This window comes from Crassostrea angulata, unplaced genomic scaffold (assembly GCF_025612915.1).
Source record: "Crassostrea angulata isolate pt1a10 unplaced genomic scaffold, ASM2561291v2 HiC_scaffold_29, whole genome shotgun sequence".
Lineage (NCBI taxonomy): Eukaryota > Metazoa > Mollusca > Bivalvia > Ostreida > Ostreidae > Magallana > Magallana angulata.
In genome coordinates, this window is record NW_026441584.1 from 19,720 (window position 1) to 40,159 (window position 20,440).

Here is a 20,440-nt window from a genome sequence, read left to right on the forward strand (position 1 = left end):
TGTTTTAGGATTAGTCTAGCCCCCCCCCCCCCCACTTTCAATTTGCTTCCGACGCCACTGCATTATAAGGTTTCAAACAACAACAAACTCATGTATTCTTATAGGATGATATATCTTTTTTATTGTTGGCATCACTCCTAGAATCTGGAAGCCAACTGCTGCCTCAGCTCTCTTGCTCTAAGTGGGGCTGCTCCCTGGTATACTGCGTTGTTGTGCTGGTTGGCTACAGCACCACCATTACGCAAAGGTACTCTCTCGTTGATGTCCTTGTTGTGCAACTTCATACATGTCTCTACAACTAGGGCACATTTCTCTGGTTTAAAAGGAAGGTATCCTCCACTGCTGTGTAAACACCTATATACAAAGATTGGACCCATTAGTGAACAGTATTCATCAGTAGTTTAATACAGTGAAGATCATAAAATTATGTGCAAATGATTGACATACCTAAACCTTGCCTTTAGAACACCAAATGTACGCTCCACCACATTCCTGGTTTTGCAGTGGGCGGCATTATAACGTTCTTCAGCAGGCGTTGAAGGGTTGATGAAAGGAGTCATCAGGTAATCCTTTAGAGGATACCCAGAATCCCCTAAAAGCCATCCTCCTCCAGGCAACGTCTCCAAGATACCAGGAATGCTCGAATGTTGGAAAACATAAGCATCATGGGTGCTCCCTGGAAATCGGCAGTTGATATTAATGAACCTTCAAAAAGAAAATAATGCATATAAATTATGCTGGCATAGTGATAAATGGCATGTAGTTATAGGGCAAATTTATTGATTTATTCTTTTATTAGCTCACCTGAGCTGAAAGCTCAAGTGAGCTATTCTGATCACTTTTTGTCCGTCGTCCGTCTGTCCGTCCGTCCGTCCGTCCGTCTGTCCGTCTGTCCGTCTGTCTGTCCGTCTGTAAACTTTTTACATTTTGAACTTCTTCTCTAAAACCGCTTATCCAATTTCAACCAAATTTGACACAAAGCATCCTTATGGGAGGGCAAATATAAATTGCAGAAATAAAAGTCCGATCTGTATTCAAAGCGGAGAAAACCTTGAAACTGTAGAAAAAGGGGGGTGCATTTTTAAAAATCTTCTTCTCAAGAACTACTGATTCCAATTCAACGTAGTTTAGCATAAATTATCCTTATGGGAAGGAAAATATAAATTGCAAAAATTAAGGTCTAATTCTGTTTCAAATCTGAGTTATTACGAAAATAATAATAAAGGAAAGGCGTGTTTCAATCAGTTTAATAGCCTCGGATTCGGCATCCGGTAAAATGGGTAGACAAGACTTGGCCTGGGCAAAACAAAAGATAAGCAGTTATTAATCTGCCAATCTCATTAAAATTTCGGGATATTTGATGGACCAGTATATTTGTATTTGTTCTAAATATTGCTGCAAAATAATGCGTATTTGGAATTGACGATTGCCGATCTGCCCCGGCTTTTATTTTACCACGGCCCGGTTTTGCTTACCCATTTTACCAAGACTCGTATTCCATACTTCTAAAACGAGGTTCTTTGTTTAAAGCAGCCATGACATTATACGAAAAAGGGTCGATCTGACTATGATGAATTTGCTTGTTGTGCAACAGTTCGCGTATGAAGGGAAATTTTTGAAACATGAAAAATATATTGGTGCCGATTTTGTGAAGTAAATTGAGGCTAAATATTTCAATGCGTTGGCAGTTTTCACACATGACGTTGATGTTAGCTTGTTCTGATTTTCGTTTCGTTTTCATTATTTATGCTTTGTAACCTGGAAACTGTCGTCTGTATTTCGTGATTTTTACGTATCAAATCAAACAGAGACTTCGGTAAATCAAACAGTTACGTTAACTGTTTACCTGCGCAAATTAAGCAAAATCTGATGTAGGAGTACTGAAATACAATTCATTCTATCGGTAATTCGGCATTATTTTTTGCGTAATGGTAGATTAATGCAATAGGTTTTTGTTGAGATGCTCGGCATTTTCTCTAGTTTATTCAGTTTAAATAGAGTTTGATATCGCTCACGGAAATATGTAGGTATATACATGTATATATATAATTCATTTCGAAAAAATAAATTGTGCTCTTTATTTGTTATACATGTAGTGCATGTTTCTTGTGTTTAATTGTTAACAATTTCTATTTACTAACCATTTTTGAGTGTTTGCTTCGAATTATAAGCAAGATACAGAGATTTGCTAACAATTCTATGTTTGTACACAGATCTTAAAAGCTAAAGATCAAATCAAAGTACTGATAGTACTGAAAAGCGCTAACCAAGCTTCTGTATGTATATAACAGATATATGTATATAGCATTTCAGCTTCTGTATACGCACTATATTTCCTCATCACTGCATGACAGTCCCTGCAATGATGTATGTAAGCCCCGTACATTAATTTCACAATAACCCGTAAATTAGATTCACAATAGCCCGTGCAGTTATGTGCATAAACCCCTGAAACTGGTTCCCTAACCAGTTTAAATGATGTATACTTTTGCTTAGAGGGGGCGGTTATTCGATGCACCGGAAGTTGAAGTCTAACGACAATAAAGGGCTGAGCTATGCTTAGCGCTTTAAAAAGTAAAAAAATTGTCAATATTTATTACGAAAATTTTCAAAATCTGTTCTTCCAGAAACCAACTTATTGAATTGTAAACTTAACCTTTTTAGCTCATCTGAGAATGGGGCCACAATGGGGGGTCGAAGTTTAACAAATGAATATATAGAGTAAATCTTTAGAAATCCTCTTCTCAGAAACTAATCGGCCAGGAAAGCTGAAACTTGTGTGGAAGCATCCTCGGGTAGTGTAGATTCAAAGATGTGAAAATCATGACCCCTGGGGATATGGTGGGGCCACAATGGAGGGTCGAAGTTTAACATATGAATATAAAAAGTAAATCTTTAAAAATCTTCTTCTCAGAAACTAATCGGCCAGGAAAGCTGACACTTGTGTGGAAGCATCCTCAGTTAGTGAAGATTCAAATTTGTGAAAATCATGAACCCCGGGGGTAGGTTTGGGCCACAATGGGAGATCGACGTTTTACATAGGAATATACACAGTTAATCTTTAAAAATCTTCTTCTCAGAAACTAATCAGCCAGGAAAGCTGACACTTGTGTGGATGCATCCTCAGGTAGTGTAAATTAAAGGTTGTAAAAATCATGACCCCCGGGGGTAGGGTTGGGCCACAATGGGGATCGAAGTTTAACATAGGAATATATACAGTAAATCTTTAAAAATCTTCTTCTCAATAACTAATTCGAAGGCAAAGCTGGAACTTGTGTGGAAGCATCCTCAGGTAGTGAAGATTCAAAGTTGTGAAAATCATGACCCCTGGGGGTAGGTTGGGGCCACAATGGGGGATTGAAGTTAAACATATGATTATATACAGTAAATCTTTAAAAATCTTCTTCTCAGAAACTAATTGGCCAGGAAAGCTAAAACTTGTGTGGAAGCATCCTCAGTTAGTGTAGATTCAAATTTGTGAAAAGCATGACCCCCGGGGGTAGGTTTGGGCCACAATGAGAGGTCAATGTTTTACATAGGAATAAACAGAGTCATCTTTAAAAATCTTCTTCTCAGAAACTAATCAGCCAGGAAAGCTGGAACTTGTGTGAAAGCATCCTCAGGTAGTGTAGATTCAAAGTTGTGAAAATAATGATCCCCAGGGGTAGGGTGGGGCCACAATGGGGGGGGGGGGTCAAAGTTTAACAAAGGAATTTATAGGGTAAATCTTTAAAAATCTTCTCAGAAACTAATCAGCCAGATGATTCTTTATAATTGTTAAGACTTTGGCCCCAGGACAATTCTTTGGCCTCACGAGAAGGTTGAGAGTTTACTGTACGTTTATATCCCATATATAAACTATTGTTAGGGATCTTTTTGAGAACTGCAATACTCAACACATGATATGACTATAAAATCATCCTGTTAGAAAAGGGACTAATGATTATAAACATAAGAATATCCAGGGGAAAATGGATTTTATTTATACAGGATTTACATGAATTATTGTATATTGTCCAGATAGTTTGTATTATGACTCCATTGAGCTGATTTTATCATACCTATTGTTCCTCAGGTGAGCGATGTGGCCCATGGGCCTCTTGTTATTATAAACATGCTCCAATTTCAAGAAAAGACTATTATGTCATACTGAAACTGCATTAAGCCAGTATGTACCTCATGTTCGCATCTACAACTCCTTGAACATTCAAGGCATGGAAGTTCTTGCGACAGACATAAACAGGCTCATCCTCCCCGTTCATGCCCCGAATAGGAATAAGCGTGCCATCTATGGCACCCACAACATTAGGAAAATGTGCAATGGCATAAAATTCTTCCTTCATTTTCAAAAGAGTTTGGGCATCTGTTGGGAAGTCTATGTGTAGAAACGCATTCAGTGCTCGGCACACTCTTGGTAAAAACACGCAGACTGAAGACTTGGATATACCGTGGATATCTCCCACTTCCGAAAAAAAGTCCGCTTTCGCCATAAAGCGCAAGGTGCACAACACCTGGAACAACAGAATTACATTATTATTATAAATTGTGTATACAGAAAAAAAAAATAATGGTTTTTTAAAATAAAGTTGTGTGTTAGATTTAATTAATGTAATACATATGATATTGAAACAATCTGTCACTTTTTCAATACCCGTTTGGAATGGCATTCTCAAAATTTATTGATATGATAGACAAAAAACTTGGGGACAGAGGGTGATTGTCAATTTCATACACGGACCCACATTTCTAAATGGGGGGTGGGGGGGGGGGTGAAAGTTTTAATTCTAATTATGAAAATCGATCGATAAACTGGTTAGAACTGGATAATTTAGATTTAGTTCTGCCATTTTCTATACAGCTGTGAATAACAATTAATTTTCGTAAGAAATATAGGAAATCTTACATGTACTTATGCGTGTTTTGTTTTGTTTGTTTGTTTTTCTTTTCAATTATTTGAAAAATCCACATGTACTAGTTCTCGCAAACTTTGATAACTATCCCTTATTTCCTCTATTTCTTACGGAAAGTTATAGTTAATTCAGAAACAGACTGAAATCTACACGAACCGTTTATCGATTGGTCAAAATCTACAGACCTTAGAAAAATCACGGACTGCACGAAATAATATTGATATGTCAGACACATTCTCACGGGATACGCTTTGGCTATTTCTTTTAGCTAACTTAACAGTAATTTAGTGAATTTTCAGGGTAGCGATCATTGCAGAAAAAAAATTTAACATGATAACCGCGTTAGCGGGTTAGGTTTTTTTTTTTGCAATGTCGCTACCTTTATATCCCAAATGAATCACCAGAGAAAGTATTTTATTGTTTAAATATACCCCCACTTTTGAAAAATATCTCTCGAATCCATCCCCGAAAAAAATCCGGGACTTCCGTGTTTTCATGTAAAAAAAGCAAAAACCAAAAACCCACAATTCTATAGAAAACATCATCAACGCACATATTATGCATGATGTATTATAATTAAGTTTTCCCGCACAATTAAATGAAAATTTGGATCCTCGATCGTTTCCATAAATAAGCCGCAGTTCAGGCATACACTCTTTATTACATATGTATAATAGGTTTTATTTTTCAGACTGATCGTGTTTTGTTTTTATGGTTTATATCTATAAATATATTTCAATTTAATGCAAAGGGATACATTGATGCGAAAAGAAACTCTCTCTCTATCTCTCTCTCTCTCTCCTCTCTCTCTCTCTCTCTCTCTCTCTCTCTCTCTCTCTCTCTCTCTCTGTGCTATAGTATATCTCTTTCATATCACCATACAGTTCATGTTTGGTCACTCAATAATGTTACTATTGCCAGCTTGGAAAAAGTATATGCTTAAATATCTCAATTTGCAGAGTTTCAGAGAACGAATAATTTCATGAACGGGTGCACAACTTTGTTAGGGAGCTCTCCAAAGGGAGACAACAATTCATCAACCTTCGTTTTGTTTACATTATACCTGCAGTTGTGTGGGAATAGAGTAGGATCTATTTAAAAATCTTCTTCTCAAGAACTACTGATTCCAATTCAACGTAGTTTAGCATAAATTATCCTTATGGGAAGGAAAATATAAATTGCAAAAATTAAGGTCTAATTCTGTTTCAAATCTGAGTTATTACGAAAATAATAATAAAGGAAAGGCGTGTTTCAATCAGTTTAATAGCCTCGGATTCGGCATCCGGTAAAATGGGTAGACAAGACTTGGCCTGGGCAAAACAAAAGATAAGCAGTTATTAATCTGCCAATCTCATTAAAATTTCGGGATATTTGATGGACCAGTATATTTGTATTTGTTCTAAATATTGCTGCAAAATAATGCGTATTTGGAATTGACGATTGCCGATCTGCCCCGGCTTTTATTTTACCACGGCCCGGTTTTGCTTACCCATTTTACCAAGACTCGTATTCCATACTTCTAAAACGAGGTTCTTTGTTTAAAGCAGCCATGACATTATACGAAAAAGGGTCGATCTGACTATGATGAATTTGCTTGTTGTGCAACAGTTCGCGTATGAAGGGAAATTTTTGAAACATGAAAAATATATTGGTGCCGATTTTGTGAAGTAAATTGAGGCTAAATATTTCAATGCGTTGGCAGTTTTCACACATGACGTTGATGTTAGCTTGTTCTGATTTTCGTTTCGTTTTCATTATTTATGCTTTGTAACCTGGAAACTGTCGTCTGTATTTCGTGATTTTTACGTATCAAATCAAACAGAGACTTCGGTAAATCAAACAGTTACGTTAACTGTTTACCTGCGCAAATTAAGCAAAATCTGATGTAGGAGTACTGAAATACAATTCATTCTATCGGTAATTCGGCATTATTTTTTGCGTAATGGTAGATTAATGCAATAGGTTTTTGTTGAGATGCTCGGCATTTTCTCTAGTTTATTCAGTTTAAATAGAGTTTGATATCGCTCACGGAAATATGTAGGTATATACATGTATATATATAATTCATTTCGAAAAAATAAATTGTGCTCTTTATTTGTTATACATGTAGTGCATGTTTCTTGTGTTTAATTGTTAACAATTTCTATTTACTAACCATTTTTGAGTGTTTGCTTCGAATTATAAGCAAGATACAGAGATTTGCTAACAATTCTATGTTTGTACACAGATCTTAAAAGCTAAAGATCAAATCAAAGTACTGATAGTACTGAAAAGCGCTAACCAAGCTTCTGTATGTATATAACAGATATATGTATATAGCATTTCAGCTTCTGTATACGCACTATATTTCCTCATCACTGCATGACAGTCCCTGCAATGATGTATGTAAGCCCCGTACATTAATTTCACAATAACCCGTAAATTAGATTCACAATAGCCCGTGCAGTTATGTGCATAAACCCCTGAAACTGGTTCCCTAACCAGTTTAAATGATGTATACTTTTGCTTAGAGGGGGCGGTTATTCGATGCACCGGAAGTTGAAGTCTAACGACAATAAAGGGCTGAGCTATGCTTAGCGCTTTAAAAAGTAAAAAAATTGTCAATATTTATTACGAAAATTTTCAAAATCTGTTCTTCCAGAAACCAACTTATTGAATTGTAAACTTAACCTTTTTAGCTCATCTGAGAATGGGGCCACAATGGGGGGTCGAAGTTTAACAAATGAATATATAGAGTAAATCTTTAGAAATCCTCTTCTCAGAAACTAATCGGCCAGGAAAGCTGAAACTTGTGTGGAAGCATCCTCGGGTAGTGTAGATTCAAAGATGTGAAAATCATGACCCCTGGGGATATGGTGGGGCCACAATGGAGGGTCGAAGTTTAACATATGAATATAAAAAGTAAATCTTTAAAAATCTTCTTCTCAGAAACTAATCGGCCAGGAAAGCTGACACTTGTGTGGAAGCATCCTCAGTTAGTGAAGATTCAAATTTGTGAAAATCATGAACCCCGGGGGTAGGTTTGGGCCACAATGGGAGATCGACGTTTTACATAGGAATATACACAGTTAATCTTTAAAAATCTTCTTCTCAGAAACTAATCAGCCAGGAAAGCTGACACTTGTGTGGATGCATCCTCAGGTAGTGTAAATTAAAGGTTGTAAAAATCATGACCCCCGGGGGTAGGGTTGGGCCACAATGGGGATCGAAGTTTAACATAGGAATATATACAGTAAATCTTTAAAAATCTTCTTCTCAATAACTAATTCGAAGGCAAAGCTGGAACTTGTGTGGAAGCATCCTCAGGTAGTGAAGATTCAAAGTTGTGAAAATCATGACCCCTGGGGGTAGGTTGGGGCCACAATGGGGGATTGAAGTTAAACATATGATTATATACAGTAAATCTTTAAAAATCTTCTTCTCAGAAACTAATTGGCCAGGAAAGCTAAAACTTGTGTGGAAGCATCCTCAGTTAGTGTAGATTCAAATTTGTGAAAAGCATGACCCCCGGGGGTAGGTTTGGGCCACAATGAGAGGTCAATGTTTTACATAGGAATAAACAGAGTCATCTTTAAAAATCTTCTTCTCAGAAACTAATCAGCCAGGAAAGCTGGAACTTGTGTGAAAGCATCCTCAGGTAGTGTAGATTCAAAGTTGTGAAAATAATGATCCCCAGGGGTAGGGTGGGGCCACAATGGGGGGGGGGGGGTCAAAGTTTAACAAAGGAATTTATAGGGTAAATCTTTAAAAATCTTCTCAGAAACTAATCAGCCAGATGATTCTTTATAATTGTTAAGACTTTGGCCCCAGGACAATTCTTTGGCCTCACGAGAAGGTTGAGAGTTTACTGTACGTTTATATCCCATATATAAACTATTGTTAGGGATCTTTTTGAGAACTGCAATACTCAACACATGATATGACTATAAAATCATCCTGTTAGAAAAGGGACTAATGATTATAAACATAAGAATATCCAGGGGAAAATGGATTTTATTTATACAGGATTTACATGAATTATTGTATATTGTCCAGATAGTTTGTATTATGACTCCATTGAGCTGATTTTATCATACCTATTGTTCCTCAGGTGAGCGATGTGGCCCATGGGCCTCTTGTTATTATAAACATGCTCCAATTTCAAGAAAAGACTATTATGTCATACTGAAACTGCATTAAGCCAGTATGTACCTCATGTTCGCATCTACAACTCCTTGAACATTCAAGGCATGGAAGTTCTTGCGACAGACATAAACAGGCTCATCCTCCCCGTTCATGCCCCGAATAGGAATAAGCGTGCCATCTATGGCACCCACAACATTAGGAAAATGTGCAATGGCATAAAATTCTTCCTTCATTTTCAAAAGAGTTTGGGCATCTGTTGGGAAGTCTATGTGTAGAAACGCATTCAGTGCTCGGCACACTCTTGGTAAAAACACGCAGACTGAAGACTTGGATATACCGTGGATATCTCCCACTTCCGAAAAAAAGTCCGCTTTCGCCATAAAGCGCAAGGTGCACAACACCTGGAACAACAGAATTACATTATTATTATAAATTGTGTATACAGAAAAAAAAAATAATGGTTTTTTAAAATAAAGTTGTGTGTTAGATTTAATTAATGTAATACATATGATATTGAAACAATCTGTCACTTTTTCAATACCCGTTTGGAATGGCATTCTCAAAATTTATTGATATGATAGACAAAAAACTTGGGGACAGAGGGTGATTGTCAATTTCATACACGGACCCACATTTCTAAATGGGGGGTGGGGGGGGGGTGAAAGTTTTAATTCTAATTATGAAAATCGATCGATAAACTGGTTAGAACTGGATAATTTAGATTTAGTTCTGCCATTTTCTATACAGCTGTGAATAACAATTAATTTTCGTAAGAAATATAGGAAATCTTACATGTACTTATGCGTGTTTTGTTTTGTTTGTTTGTTTTTCTTTTCAATTATTTGAAAAATCCACATGTACTAGTTCTCGCAAACTTTGATAACTATCCCTTATTTCCTCTATTTCTTACGGAAAGTTATAGTTAATTCAGAAACAGACTGAAATCTACACGAACCGTTTATCGATTGGTCAAAATCTACAGACCTTAGAAAAATCACGGACTGCACGAAATAATATTGATATGTCAGACACATTCTCACGGGATACGCTTTGGCTATTTCTTTTAGCTAACTTAACAGTAATTTAGTGAATTTTCAGGGTAGCGATCATTGCAGAAAAAAAATTTAACATGATAACCGCGTTAGCGGGTTAGGTTTTTTTTTTTGCAATGTCGCTACCTTTATATCCCAAATGAATCACCAGAGAAAGTATTTTATTGTTTAAATATACCCCCACTTTTGAAAAATATCTCTCGAATCCATCCCCGAAAAAAATCCGGGACTTCCGTGTTTTCATGTAAAAAAAGCAAAAACCAAAAACCCACAATTCTATAGAAAACATCATCAACGCACATATTATGCATGATGTATTATAATTAAGTTTTCCCGCACAATTAAATGAAAATTTGGATCCTCGATCGTTTCCATAAATAAGCCGCAGTTCAGGCATACACTCTTTATTACATATGTATAATAGGTTTTATTTTTCAGACTGATCGTGTTTTGTTTTTATGGTTTATATCTATAAATATATTTCAATTTAATGCAAAGGGATACATTGATGCGAAAAGAAACTCTCTCTCTATCTCTCTCTCTCTCTCCTCTCTCTCTCTCTCTCTCTCTCTCTCTCTCTCTCTCTCTCTCTCTCTCTGTGCTATAGTATATCTCTTTCATATCACCATACAGTTCATGTTTGGTCACTCAATAATGTTACTATTGCCAGCTTGGAAAAAGTATATGCTTAAATATCTCAATTTGCAAGTTTCAGAGAACGAATAATTTCATGAACGGGTGCACAACTTTGTTAGGGAGCTCTCCAAAGGGAGACAACAATTCATCAACCTTCGTTTTGTTTACATTATACCTGCAGTTGTGTGGGAATAGAGTAGGATCTATTCGTTGCCGGTCTACATGTGGCATCAACAGCATCAATAAGTTCTAAAAGAACTCTCCTCGGAAATCTATACCGTGAGATCAAATCCACGTCATCCAGAGAGTCTAGCGGCTGACTCCTATCGCGGAAAACCCTTTCTCTTCTAAGTGCGCGTTGCAACAGTAGGTACGTCGCCATTTTTTATTACGCTACGTACGTTCCTACGTCTGCTGCACGTCACCCGTAGATTTTGACGTAAATCTACGCCAAAACGTAAGATACGACCTTTAGTAAAACGCAAAATCAGCCTAAGTTACGTCTACGTCTACGTTTACGTCTACGTTTTGAGTTACGACCTTTAGTAAAACTGGCTCCAGGCCATGAACGACGCTGGATTTGAAGCAAGACACATCATGTACTTCTCCGGGCATCGCAACGAAGCTTCCATACGTAGCTATAATCGTGAACTGTCTTCTACCCCCCAAAAAAAGTGCGAGTGCAACTTTATCTACAATAACCACCGCAAGTGTCAAACTAAATGATCCATCTGAAGATTCATGTGTAATTTCCGGCCAACAATCACAGAATCTTCAAATCGTTCCCTATAATTCTGAAAATTCCAACTTACCTGTCAAAAATGAACTTAATTGTTCCACCATGTCCGACTCGAGCATTAAATCTGGAGTTTTGAATAACTCCCGCTTTGAGAACTGTTCCATTACCATCAAGTACAATCTCGACTGAGGTGTAGATCGACCGCCTTACCGCGCAGGAGGAAAGAACCTTCCGCTATCACGAAATAAACACTCTAGTTATTTACTATTTTGCAACTACACACATTTTTTTTAAAAATCAAATGATATTTGATTTGATATTTTGTTGTATCGACTTAATAAATTTGCAAATTTGACTCTTCAATACATGTCTGTGAGTTTTCATGTGATGCAAGTGTCAAATGACGTATTCCTGGGGGGCCAGTGGGGTTTGCATAATTATACGAATTAAAACAACGGTAAAAATGTTATAATTATTAGATCTTTAATCGTGCACATTAGAAATAATATAAATATAAGTAATAAGGAATCATTCTTTGAATATTATGAGGTGATAATTTCGGTCGGAGCGTGGTCAAATCTATCATAAAGCCCTTCGGGCTTTATTTGATTTGACCACGCCCCGACCGAAATTATCACCTCATAATACTCAAAGAATGATTCCTTATTCCTTATATATTTTTTTATAAACATTTACGTTTTTGTTTAATATTTTCATAACCCTGTCCTGAAGTGTGCAGTGCAGATAAACTGAATTTGAACCTGAAAAAAAAAATGAAAAAGATAAAAATAAATTCATGATCTCAAAAATTTATCTTGTTATTGTTATATTTAATTTTTTTTTCATTTCCGTTTTAAGAAATTTTATCAACAAAGTTGATTGTTTGTTAGGAAATATGTGCATTCATTTTTTGTATAAAATAAATGTACATGTTGACGAAAACAGACTTTCAATGACTGAACTTTGGTATGTCAAATAAATACAAATATTTAATCTCTTGTTTCGTAAAATCTGATTGCATTAAAAATACATACAACTGTTTTGAAAGTTAAATGGTTGATTGAAATCAATTTTTTAATGCATGAGTTGTACACCGGAAGTTTGCCATAAATGAAAATTATGAGCTTAAACAAAACGTTTTATATATAAACACTCTGGTAGTTTTGACTAGTATTAGAGTTGAGGCATTTTCATAGTCCAAGTCTACAAGAATTTGCAAACATCATCTCGTTTTTGTACTCCTTTAATTCGTCATGGAATCTTCCTGGGGAAAAAAATCCATGACGACGACAGAGAGGATTATACGAATCCTTGTCCTCTTTTGGCACCAACCTTCAAAAGATCCACTCACACCCTTCTATACCCTCCTCAGGATACGAATTATTCGGATAAAATCCATCTGACCCTACTCCGGGGTATTATCCGGATTATCCATTCAGATAATCTCCATCTAACCCCACTATTATTATCCGGATAATCCCCCATTGATCTCTTATACAATAGGACCCATTGCTTACCCCCAATTATTCGGATAAACTCCACCTGACCCTACTTCAGCGGATTATCCGGAGTGCCAATTCAGATAAACTCCATTTAACCCCACTTTCACACAATTACTCCCATTGTTTACCCACCCTATATGGACCCCACTTAATTGTTTTCACCCCATAGAGGCGATTATCCAGATAATTCACACAATAGGCCCCACTTCAGGAGGATCATCCGGATAATCTCCAATTATCCGGATAATCCCCCCATTGTTCTCTCACACAATAGCCATTGTTTACCCCCCCCCCTCCCCCATTGTTCTCTCACACAATAGACCCATTGTTTACCCCCCCCCCCCCCCCTATATGTTGGTTATACTACTAGTAAATAAAAAAAAATTGCTTTGGCAAACAAAAAACAAAACAAAATGCATCATGGGAATGTTTAGAAAAGGAGACCGCTTGGTTTCGTCCCCGAATGATTGGGGTTATTCAACCCACATGCTATGCATCGAATGTAAAGAAAGCAGACTTTAGAAATATTACGGAACAAAACGTACACATGTTTATTTGTAATTTGTCTGATCATATCGACCTTTATTTAAAGCGATGTCAAATTCGTAATACAATCATACCCGTCTCGTCGTCAGGGGTGAAGTTTAACATGGGGCGAAAAAACGCGGTACCTTTTAATGTCGTTTGTTTTGTTAGCAAATTTTGTACGTATTTTTCTTCATTGAAATTTGGCATAATTGATGGGTAAAACTACTAGCAACATATACACCATTATAGAGGTGGAGGTATAGGTGATGACATAATTATTAGGGTCTCCTAAGGGTTATTTTTAGAACAGTGCATTTATAGAGGTCGTTTCTGATTGGTTGTTTTAGAGAGGTTGTATTATAGAGGTGATTGGAGGTGGAGGTATAGGTGATGACGTAATTATTAGGGTTCTCCTAAGGGTTATTTTTAGAACAGTGCATTTATAGAGGTCGTTTCTGATTGGTTGTTTAAAAGAGGTTGTATTATAGAGGTGATTTTTCATCACTATTTTTAGAAAAGGTAGCAATATAGAGGTTGTGTTTTCATTGGAGGATTGAATATAGAGGTGATGACGTAGTTACTATTGAGGCCATATAGAGGGGTACGTTTTAGAACAGTAAATTTATAGAGGTCGTATTCTCATTGGTTGTTTTTAGAAAGGGAGATTGAATATACAAATTTAGTGAGCATGTGTAAAAAAAAGTAGGAGGTTTTAGGTTATGACGAAACCATAAGATGATTCTCTGTTTTGAGAGCATGTGCTGTAGTATCGATAACGTAAAATAGATGATATTAAGCAATACGTGAATTTTATTTAGAAAAAATAGATGGATTTGGATGACCTATTTTGAGCAAACAGTGAAAATAAGGTATACTTACCTGTGCACAGAGAGAGAGATATTTTAATAAAAAAAAATTACATGAAAAAATGCGGTGATGTAGCATGCGCACTTGAACATTAAAAAAAGGGTGTATATTAAAAAAGTTTAGGGTATATTTTAAAGAGTAGTTACAATTTTTTATCATTTTTCAAAATGCCCTTAACACCAAACGAAGCGTCTTCCTCTGAGGTAAACGGACAGGATACTGCGTTTCCAATCCCTGAGCATGAACACTGATATTGGGAAATAGAGATGGATCCCTATCGTACCGGGCGGTTAAGGGAAATCAATGGTCAATTAATATATATGTTCGATCATGATTACGAACAATATATTATTAGCCAACAAGAAGAAGAAGAGAAGAAAGAAGAAAAAGAAGAAAGAAGAAGAAAAAAAAGAAGAGAAGAAGAAAAGAAGGAAGAACAGTAGCTTGTTTTGAAGCTGACGTTCCTCAACGGCCGTTTTAACGGCCACCAAATTTTTCGAAAAGATGTCTCTATTACAATGAAACGTGTGCATTTATATAGAAACATATTATAATACCCATCATTTTTCTTGCTTCTTACAGTTAATTATCACAAACTTAACTGATTAAGCATATGAAAAAACTAACTGTTGGTTGTCAAGAAAAGTCTTTCATTATAAAGTACATTAGGTGGAACAAAAAAACTTTTCACCTACTGTATTCGAATAATACTTTTCCCCTAAAACAAAGAAAAATTATGTTCAATATTGTTTATATAACTTTCTTACAAAAAACATCAGGCATGAGTTTTACTAAGCTTCTTATCTTACGCAAAAATATTATTACTTAAGAGGCAGTCTACGATAGAACCATGCAAAATCAAAATTTTATAATGAAGGGTGAAGATTAATTTTCATAGTTCATCTGGATATATCTAAAGTATATTGTCTATTTTATCAAATTTTCATGGTTAAATTTATCTGCACCACCGAAATCCCCCAGATAAGACCATTTCTATTTTTAGCTCATTATTCATGATAAATTTCATGCATGAATAAGGCTAATTTCAGATAGTCATTTAAGTATTAAATAGAGTTTAATCATACCTAGAGTCAGATTCACATAACATCTGATACAAATACCTTTGATTTGGTGCACAAATATTTTTTAATTCATTCTTTGATTTTAAGCTAGATGATCAAATATTATAATAAGATAGGTAATGTCCAAAATCCACAACTTCTCATAGCAGGATATAAAACCCCAAGAAACGTTTTAAATTTAGAACTTCTTGGTTAAAAAAATAGAATTATCCATAAAGAAATATACCTGAATGGGAATTCGGTTGCAAATAAATATTAAGCTTATTTTCCGGTGTTTAAATTCCGAATTTTTAGAGATTAAATTATCTCCCTTTGTGGAACTCTCGTGTAAAGGAGACAAAGAAGAATGATTGGAGAAAGCAGATGTCAACAAGATGGATGGTTTGAAATGTAGTTTTGGTGAACATTGTAAAGAGAAAGCAGATTATATACTTCAAGACTGTAAGAAAGAGACTTCAGCACACTTGAGATTTTTTAAATGTACCTCTGAGTCAGATTTTGCACACATACCAGAACCATTGTTAATTCTTAACCGTGCTGGTGTGCATGGGCTGAGGCTGTCAAAGTTCAGCGGACGTATATGTGCTAAACACAGGCAAGAATTTGGGATTCAATGGAAAAGAAAAAGGAGAACATGCTGTCATCCACTACATGACAAATCTCCATCTGGCACAGTCGCGAGGGGTATTACATTCATTCAAAGCCGAGAGATATGGATGAAGCTGAGCACACATGTTCCCACTGGTTCTGGTAAGAAAACCCTCGCCTTTGCGTAAACGGTAATGGCATATTTTTTAACATACCAAAAATATTTATATAACAGTCCAATTATGTGTACCAGTAAATATTGCTAGGATCTACCACATGTATCAATACATATCAATCATGTCAATATCTAATCAGTTAAAAACTACCCCCCCCCCCTCCCCCATTTGATTAGATATCTATGCCATTCTATGGAAAAGATGTACATGCACAGTACATTTTTTATAGTGTTAAAGTGTTTTAAATTTGAAATTTACTTGTTGAAATACTCACACATATTTGAAAACAATTTTTTTTATTCAAGGAATGAATTAGTGCTGTTTTAAACCCATGCTTGATCTCAATTTTCTTATCTGTTGTCATTGATAAATTATTGTTTTGAAAATGAACAAAAACTCTGTTAAAGAACAGCAAATGAACCAATGTTTTAAGGAAAATTAATGCATCGATACATCAGAATAATGTTTGGAATTTTACCATTAATAGGTGTTTGCAGAAGATGTATCGAGAAGCATAAACACTGTTTCAAGAAAAATGCAGATATGAAGGAGGAGTTGAAAGGTGTGTTTCTTACATTGATTGACTGAATTATTATGATGTATTCAACTCATAAAACTTTGTTGCACATTATATATGAAACAGAAAATATAAATACAAAGGGGTTGAGGAGTACTACATGTAAAAACAAATGTTGTCTGATATTTTCATACCAAAGATATTGAAGGGGGGGGGGGGGTATGCCAGACCTGCTTCTCTCACTGAAGTATTTAAGAGAATAACACAGATTGACACATAAAAAGGTTTATAAAATCAATGGGTATTTCAAAGGGTTAATGTTTTTTTATCATTAAGATAGCTCTTAGTTTGTATTCATGCTGAAAACTTGTTTAGCTGGACAACATTAGAATAACTGATAATAACAATATCTTTTGGATCAAAATCTCTAATCGTCTACACTTTGTATTTAGTTATATCATAATATATGTCAATAGAGTTCAACTAATCAACACTTGGGATATCCAATTGATATTTGTATATGTACATTAGATATTGTGTATGAAAATCAGAAATAAGATTTATATAGATTACATATACTGTTAGATTATATTATATATACTACATGTACTTTTTTGTAGAAATATGCTGTTTATTAGAGAGAACTACAGATTCTGAAGCAATGGATGCTGATGGATCTTTTTCTCACCCAAGAGGTATAACATAGAAATTTTTTTTATATTTTACAATTTAATAGAATCATTTGTAATGTCTAGTGTTGTGGCTGTTTTGTTGCTGATCATCATTTTGAATGAATAATACATTGGTTAAGTGAGCTTTTTTTTTGTTCTTTCAGAGGACCAAGAGAATGAAGGGCAACTGTTTGTGCCTGAAGACAGTATGGAAATATCAGGTAAGGTGATATCAAGTGCATAATGCTCTGTTATATATTTTATTTCATATATTATAATATAGCACATACCTGAAAAATATTTCTTATTTGGGGAAGGAGGGGGGGGGGGGGGTGATCCCAACCCATTTAGAAAAAAAACATTGTGTATCATGTTCACATGCAACATGTACAGGTGTAGCTGTGCAGTTATGAATTACATGTAGAATATAAATCTCAAGATTTCAATACAAAGACCTATCACAAATTGGTCCTTGTGAAGTATGACTTGTACAAACTGAAAAGACAAAGTTTAATTTGCTATTTTGGATATATACATACAGATTTCAATTTTATTTTTAGACACGGATAGAAGAATTGATGCTCCAGAAATTACCAAAAGTGATAGTGCACCATGCTCTCAGACAACAGATTCGGGTACGACAAATACATGTGCCCCTCAGATAAAAATATTCTGATTATATGAAGTTAAAATTATATTAATTCCCAGAAAGCAATATTGTGAATTTTTAAGAACCGCTTTGTCTGCAAGCTTTCTCATATACAGAAGTGTATTAGGAAGTAAATCTTGCACTCATTATCTTTCAATTGAGAACCCTTTGCCTGATAAATATAAAACTTTGTGCAGCGATTGATTCTGATGACTACAGTTACAGTCCATTAAGCGTTATACATTTCCACTTGAATAGTTAGCGAACTCTAAATGGAATTCGCATTGAGCGAATGCAAAACGCAATTGAAGCAAAAGCACAAAGTGAACGGTGAACTCATGATAAATTTTATGTAAACGATTTATTCGGAGTGCCTTGGGAGCTTTAACTCTTACATTGTATTTCATTAATCAGGATGAAAAATAACAAATAAGAAATACAGCACCTAGTCATTCACTGTTAACTTACACTGTTAAAAAAAAAAAAAAGAAAAACATGCAATGTTATTATGGTATTCTTTAAGTCATGAAAAAAACAAAAATCAAAAACAAAACATAAAAAACCCTTTTTTGAATTTACGAACTTGCGCAAGATTGTGTACTTTAAATTCTACAAATTAAGGAGGCCGATTTGGGTTTTTTTGCGGAAAAACTACATTAGCAAAACTCTTTATTTTTAAACCATATGTTATTTAAACCAACTCTACTTTATTTGCGAAGGTTCATGAAAATCGACCGTCTAGTTCTTTTTAGGGACCATCTCAAAATAGAGGTACATTTACTATAGGAATATATAGGAAACTGTCATTTTCCGCACATCAAAGCAGTTTAAAAAAATACTACAATAGCTTTTTTTCTCAAACTGTTATATATGATTAGTAATATCATTTCCTACCTTATATGTAAAAAAACAAAATTCTACCTGGTTTTTAGTGGGGGCCATCTCAAAATATTAAAATGCACCAAATTTTGCTATATATTTGGATCATCACGAATGATGATTGGTATAATGGATTCATTCCAAAAAGGAGGAAAATGTGCTCGAGGATAGCATCATTCTGTATTTAAAATTTCAACAGCATACAATTTTTACTTTTTCTTTTATGTAATTTCTTATAACGTACTCGTACAAAGCTTCATTTTATCATAACGTCATAAAAGCGCAATGGCAATGCTCCCCTACCGCACAACGTAAAAATCGTGTTAAAAATAAAAATTTCCTTTAAAAATCTTAATATTTTTATCTGTATTTTGTTTATTGTGTTCGATTTTATAAATGATATCGAAAAAAATTCATAAGAAGTATAAATTAACTGTATTTTATTAGAATGCGCAAAAACATGCGCAATGCAAACTAAAGTCGGCCTCCTTAAATGATGATTCAAATGACTTTTCTGATGAAAAATGTAAGTTTCCTTCCACCATTATATCACACCCTCTTTCCTCATTTTCATATCCCAGTGTACTTTTTAACATTGATGTATATTACTTATATTTACGTTTGAAAAAGACAAATCATTCAGAACTGTTAAAATTATTGAGATTTTATGTTTATCCAAGCGACAAGAGATAAGTGCATGCTATGATCATTGTGACATCACGAAAAAGTTCATACAGAATTGAATGTTTCAAATGTATATATATGCGTGTATCCAACAGCTGGGTTTAGTCTAATACTTTGAATAAATATATTTGAAGGAATATACCGGTATATATATATTCATTGTTATATTTATTTTTAGATTTTGATCTTCTGTCATCTCAGAAAACTGTGGGGTCTGATTGGTCCAAAGATGAAAGATCACAGCGTGAAATCTTTAATGAAGCTATGGAATTAATGTCAGATGGAAAGTACTCCCCTTTAAAATCACAGCCATCAATGAATCTTGATCAACTTCAGTATTCAACGAGAATGTACTACATACGTCAAGCTCGTACTGCCTTCCAATATGTTTGTGAAAGCATTGCACCATCCCAGGGCTCCCTCTTGATGAAGGATGTCTTGGAAAGCATAAAACCTAAAGATCAGGAACCCAGACCTAAAGATCCCCTCACATAGACTGTTGTAGAAGCTTACCGAAAAGCTGAAGATTACACAACTAAGATACAGATTTTGTCCATAATTGTGGGAATGTACACTAAGTCAGAGCTTCAGACTTTTATTGAAGGATTGACCATCTACAAAATTGATGCTGCAAGAAAGTACGCTTCAACACATGGACCTGGACAGTATGTAGCTCCACCAAAAATATCCCGACTACGCCTTTCAAAGGAGAAAATTCATCACTTTATTGAATTCATTTCTGCTCCGTGTTATCTTCAAGTTGTTGGATTTGGATCAAAAAACTTGAAGTTATCCTCAGGCCTTACAGTGAAAGTTCCAAAGATGATTAGAACAA

General features: G+C 35.2%; 2 protein-coding genes across 2 annotated transcripts; both read right to left on the reverse strand.

Annotated features, from left to right (window-relative positions):
* Window positions 1-67: 67 nt before the first annotated feature.
* On the reverse strand, window positions 68-4,744 carry LOC128168654 (putative nuclease HARBI1). The gene is made up of 3 exons (XM_052834808.1): window positions 4,177-4,744; window positions 448-705; window positions 68-354 (listed from the first exon to the last, which is right to left on the reverse strand). The coding sequence occupies exons 1-3, from the start codon at window positions 4,665-4,667 to the stop codon at window positions 138-140; spliced, it is 966 nt and encodes a 321-aa protein (XP_052690768.1). The 5' UTR covers window positions 4,668-4,744; the 3' UTR covers window positions 68-137.
* A 1,570-nt stretch (window positions 4,745-6,314) lies between these two features.
* LOC128168655 (putative nuclease HARBI1) lies at window positions 6,315-11,279 on the reverse strand. The gene is made up of 2 exons (XM_052834810.1): window positions 10,899-11,279; window positions 6,315-9,436 (listed from the first exon to the last, which is right to left on the reverse strand). The coding sequence occupies exons 1-2, from the start codon at window positions 11,103-11,105 to the stop codon at window positions 9,086-9,088; spliced, it is 558 nt and encodes a 185-aa protein (XP_052690770.1). The 5' UTR covers window positions 11,106-11,279; the 3' UTR covers window positions 6,315-9,085.
* Between the last annotated feature and the right edge of the window lie 9,161 nt (window positions 11,280-20,440).

Coding starts and splice junctions, on each gene's coding strand:
- LOC128168654 (XM_052834808.1), bottom strand. CDS start 4,667: ATGCCATTCCAAACGGGTATTGAAAAAGTGACAGATTGTTTCAATATC. Junction 706..4,176: donor GTTGTAGATGCGAACATGAG/GTACATACTGGC, acceptor TTCTTTTTGAAG/GTTCATTAATATCAACTGCC. Junction 355..447: donor GTTCTAAAGGCAAGGTTTAG/GTATGTCAATCA, acceptor CTTTGTATATAG/GTGTTTACACAGCAGTGGAG.
- LOC128168655 (XM_052834810.1), bottom strand. CDS start 11,105: ATGGCGACGTACCTACTGTTGCAACGCGCACTTAGAAGAGAAAGGGTT. Junction 9,437..10,898: donor CTATTCCCACACAACTGCAG/GTATAATGTAAA, acceptor CTGTTGTTCCAG/GTGTTGTGCACCTTGCGCTT.